The sequence below is a fragment of the Cajanus cajan genome, chromosome 11 (assembly GCF_000230855.2).
Source record: "Cajanus cajan strain Asha chromosome 11, NIPB_CcT2T_4, whole genome shotgun sequence".
Taxonomy (NCBI): domain Eukaryota; kingdom Viridiplantae; phylum Streptophyta; class Magnoliopsida; order Fabales; family Fabaceae; genus Cajanus; species Cajanus cajan.
The window spans coordinates 11,000,875-11,004,043 of NC_138527.1; the positions used below are offsets into that span (position 1 = coordinate 11,000,875).

General features: G+C 37.9%; 1 protein-coding gene across 1 annotated transcript; it reads left to right on the forward strand.

Moving 5' to 3' along the window:
- The first annotated feature begins 1,123 nt into the window (after positions 1-1,123).
- Positions 1,124-1,836, forward strand: LOC145953367 (uncharacterized). Its single transcript, XM_083067306.1, has 2 exons — positions 1,124-1,511; positions 1,556-1,836. The coding sequence occupies exons 1-2, from the start codon at positions 1,124-1,126 to the stop codon at positions 1,834-1,836; spliced, it is 669 nt and encodes a 222-aa protein (XP_082923432.1).
- The last annotated feature ends 1,333 nt before the right edge of the window (positions 1,837-3,169 follow it).

Below are 3,169 nucleotides of genomic sequence, written 5' to 3' on the forward strand. Positions count from 1 at the left end.
ATTTCAAATATTGTTATAATAAACGCAATCATGTAGACATCTTAGAGTTTATCGTGTAATTTAAATTTTATGTATAAAGGGGATGAAATATTTAAAGTATTAATTCTTATTACGCTATCTTCATCATAGGGTACCGATTAAGGGCATTGTAGGGGTGCTTAATACCCTCCCTACACGTAATCGACCCCCGAACCCAATTCTGGTTATCAAGGCCATTATTGGATCCTTAAAAACCTTTTCTTTTCCCAATGTTTTGAGTAAAACATTGGTGGTGACTCCATGAACCATTTTCAAAACCATTAATTAGGGATTAGTCTGGTATTCGGGCATTCCTTAATTGATGATATTTTCAATCGGATGTTTAAACCATAGGTCGCAAGATCGGAAATTTTTGGGTTGCGACATGGTGTGATTGCAAAATGTGACGTGAAGATGATGTATGATTGATAGAGTTATGATATATAGAAATGCTTGTGAATATTTCATTAAGTAATGAGTTATGATAAGATTATGTTGTGTTTTTCCTTGTGTGTTATACATATAGATGTTTTTTTTCTCACCGTACAATTTGTGGATGTTTTATGTGAGGAAGATCCGGCTATGAGTGGCATCTAGAATGCCAACAGTTGAATTATGGATATGCTCTGATATTGTTACATCGGGGTAGAAGATTTCTAGGATATGGAATTTTATATGGATTTGGAATTGTATTTATTATTTTGAAAACAATTTGTAAACTCTTAAGTTTTACTTTCCAAGTTTTATTTTCAATTATTTTGGATATTGAAGAACAATTATAAAGGTTTTATGTGAACCTTTTTACCAACGTTGAAATTTTATTCTTTAGTTTATTTACATTGTTACAATATATATGTATGTTGGGGTAGTAAGGGTGTCACATTTAGTGGTATCAGAGCAGGTCGATCCAATCGGCCGTGAGTTATGAGTCTACTATGCTTGTTTGGTAGATGAATTGATTGTAAAACTTTTTGATATGCTAGTTTGATGATTGATTAAGTTTGTTATTTATTTAATTATAGTATAATTGTTAACTCTTCTATGGATCATAGGAGTAATGGCAGGAGGTAGGAATGATCGCGCAATCGCTGATGCTCTATAAGCGATGGCTCAGGCTCTTGGTACTTTGAACCAAAGACTAGAGGTAGATTGGCTGGAGAGATTCCAGCGAAATAATCTACCAAGCTTCTGTGGGGGATATAATCCTGATGGAGCTGCTAACTGGATTTTTGAGGTTGAAAAGATATTCCAAGCTATGGGATGTCCTTTGGTGCAGAAGGTGACTTTAGCTGCCTTCATGCTTTCTGGAGAGGCTGGGGTCTGGTGGCAAGGTTCTTTGCAAAGAATGATGGTTGCAGGTACCCAAGTGAACTGGGAGAATATCAAGCGGCTATTTTTGGAGAAATACTTTCCACGCGATGTGAGACATAGGAAACAGGTGGAATTCCTTGAGTTGAAGAAGGTGGAGGACTCTATGGCTGAGTATGTACTAAGTTTGAAGACCTGGTTAGATTCTATCCCATGTATAATGGTGTAGGTAATGAAGAAGACAAGTGTGTGAAGTTTGTGAGTGGTCTTTTCCCTGAGATCAAACAAGTTTTCAATTACCAAGGGATCACTCAATATCATGAACTGGTGAACAAGTGTCGATTTTATGATGAGGACAACCGTGCTAGAGTAACTCATTATAAGAGTAGAGGACCCATGAAGAATCATAATAAGTTTGGTTCATCTAGTAAGGGTAAACCTTACACCAAGTCTGTTGGGGATTCGAGTTCTAAAGTGAATAACCAAGGTTCTGTGCAACAAAAGAGCTAAGCTCCAATGACTAGCCAAACTTCTAGAGGGGGGAATGTGAGTTCTGTTCCACGCAACAATTGCTACAACTGTGGGAAGCCAGGTCATACGGCACTTGAGTGTCGAATGCCAAGAGTAATAACATGTTTCAGTTGTCAAGAGAATGCACACAAAGCTAATGAATGCCCCAAGAACAAGAAAGGAACAACAGAAGTTGGAGGGAGCACTAGCGAACCTAGGGCGACAGGAAGAGTGTTTGCCTTGAGTGGTGCTAAAGCTACTCAATTCGAAGACTTAATCCAGGGTATGTGTTTCATCAATGGAACTCCTCTAATTGTTTTGTATGACTCTGGTGCGACTCACTCTTTCATATCACATGCATGTGTGTCTAAATTAAAATTACCTGTTTCTTCCTTGTCTTTTGAATTAATAGTAGAGACACCAACTGGTGGTTCAGTTTCTACTTCTTATGTCTGTTTAAAGTGTCCTTTGAGTATTGATGGTATAAATTTCATGGTTGACTTAATTTGTTTGCCTCTAAGTCAGCTAGATGTTATTCTGGGTATGGACTGGTTATCTTCCAATCATGTCCTTTTGAATTGTGCTGATAAATCTATTGTTTTTGGCAAGCCTATTGAAAAGGTGAGTAAGGACTATTTGACTGCCAACCAAGTTAAGGTATCTTTGCAAGAGGATGCCCAAGTGTACATGTTGTTAGCTTCTTTAAATTCTGAGAGTAATGTTTTGGTGAATGAATTTCCTGTTGTGCGTGACTTTTCAGATGTCTTCTCTGATGATATGTCTAGCTTACCACCTACAAGAGAAGTACAGTTTTCCATAGACTTAGTACCAGGAACAAGATCTATTTCTATTGCACCTTATAGGATGTCACCCGTAGAGTTAGTGGAGCATAAGAAACAAATAGAAGACTTGTTGGAGAAGGGGTTTGTGAGGTTAAGGAGAACCTGACAATGGAAACTACTCCAGTGAGAGTTGAGGACCGAATGGTGAAGCAACTTAGAGGTAAGGAAATCCCTTTGCTGAAAGTAATTTGGGGAGGAGCTACACCTGAAAGTGCTACTTGGGAGCTAGAGGAGAAGATGAAAGCGTCATATCTATTGTTATTTGCTTTAGGTAATTTTAGGGACTAAATTTCTATAAGGAGGGGAGAATTGTAACACCCTAGTTCTCATACCATTTTTTGAGGGTAATTGAGTAATTTTCATAAATTTACAGGGGTGGTTTACTAGCCCAGAATAGGCCGTTCCCAAATTGGAACGAGCCATTCCAGTCTACTAAAACAAGGGTAATTTAGTAGTCCAGAACGGGCCGTTCCAAACTACTAAAAAGGCTT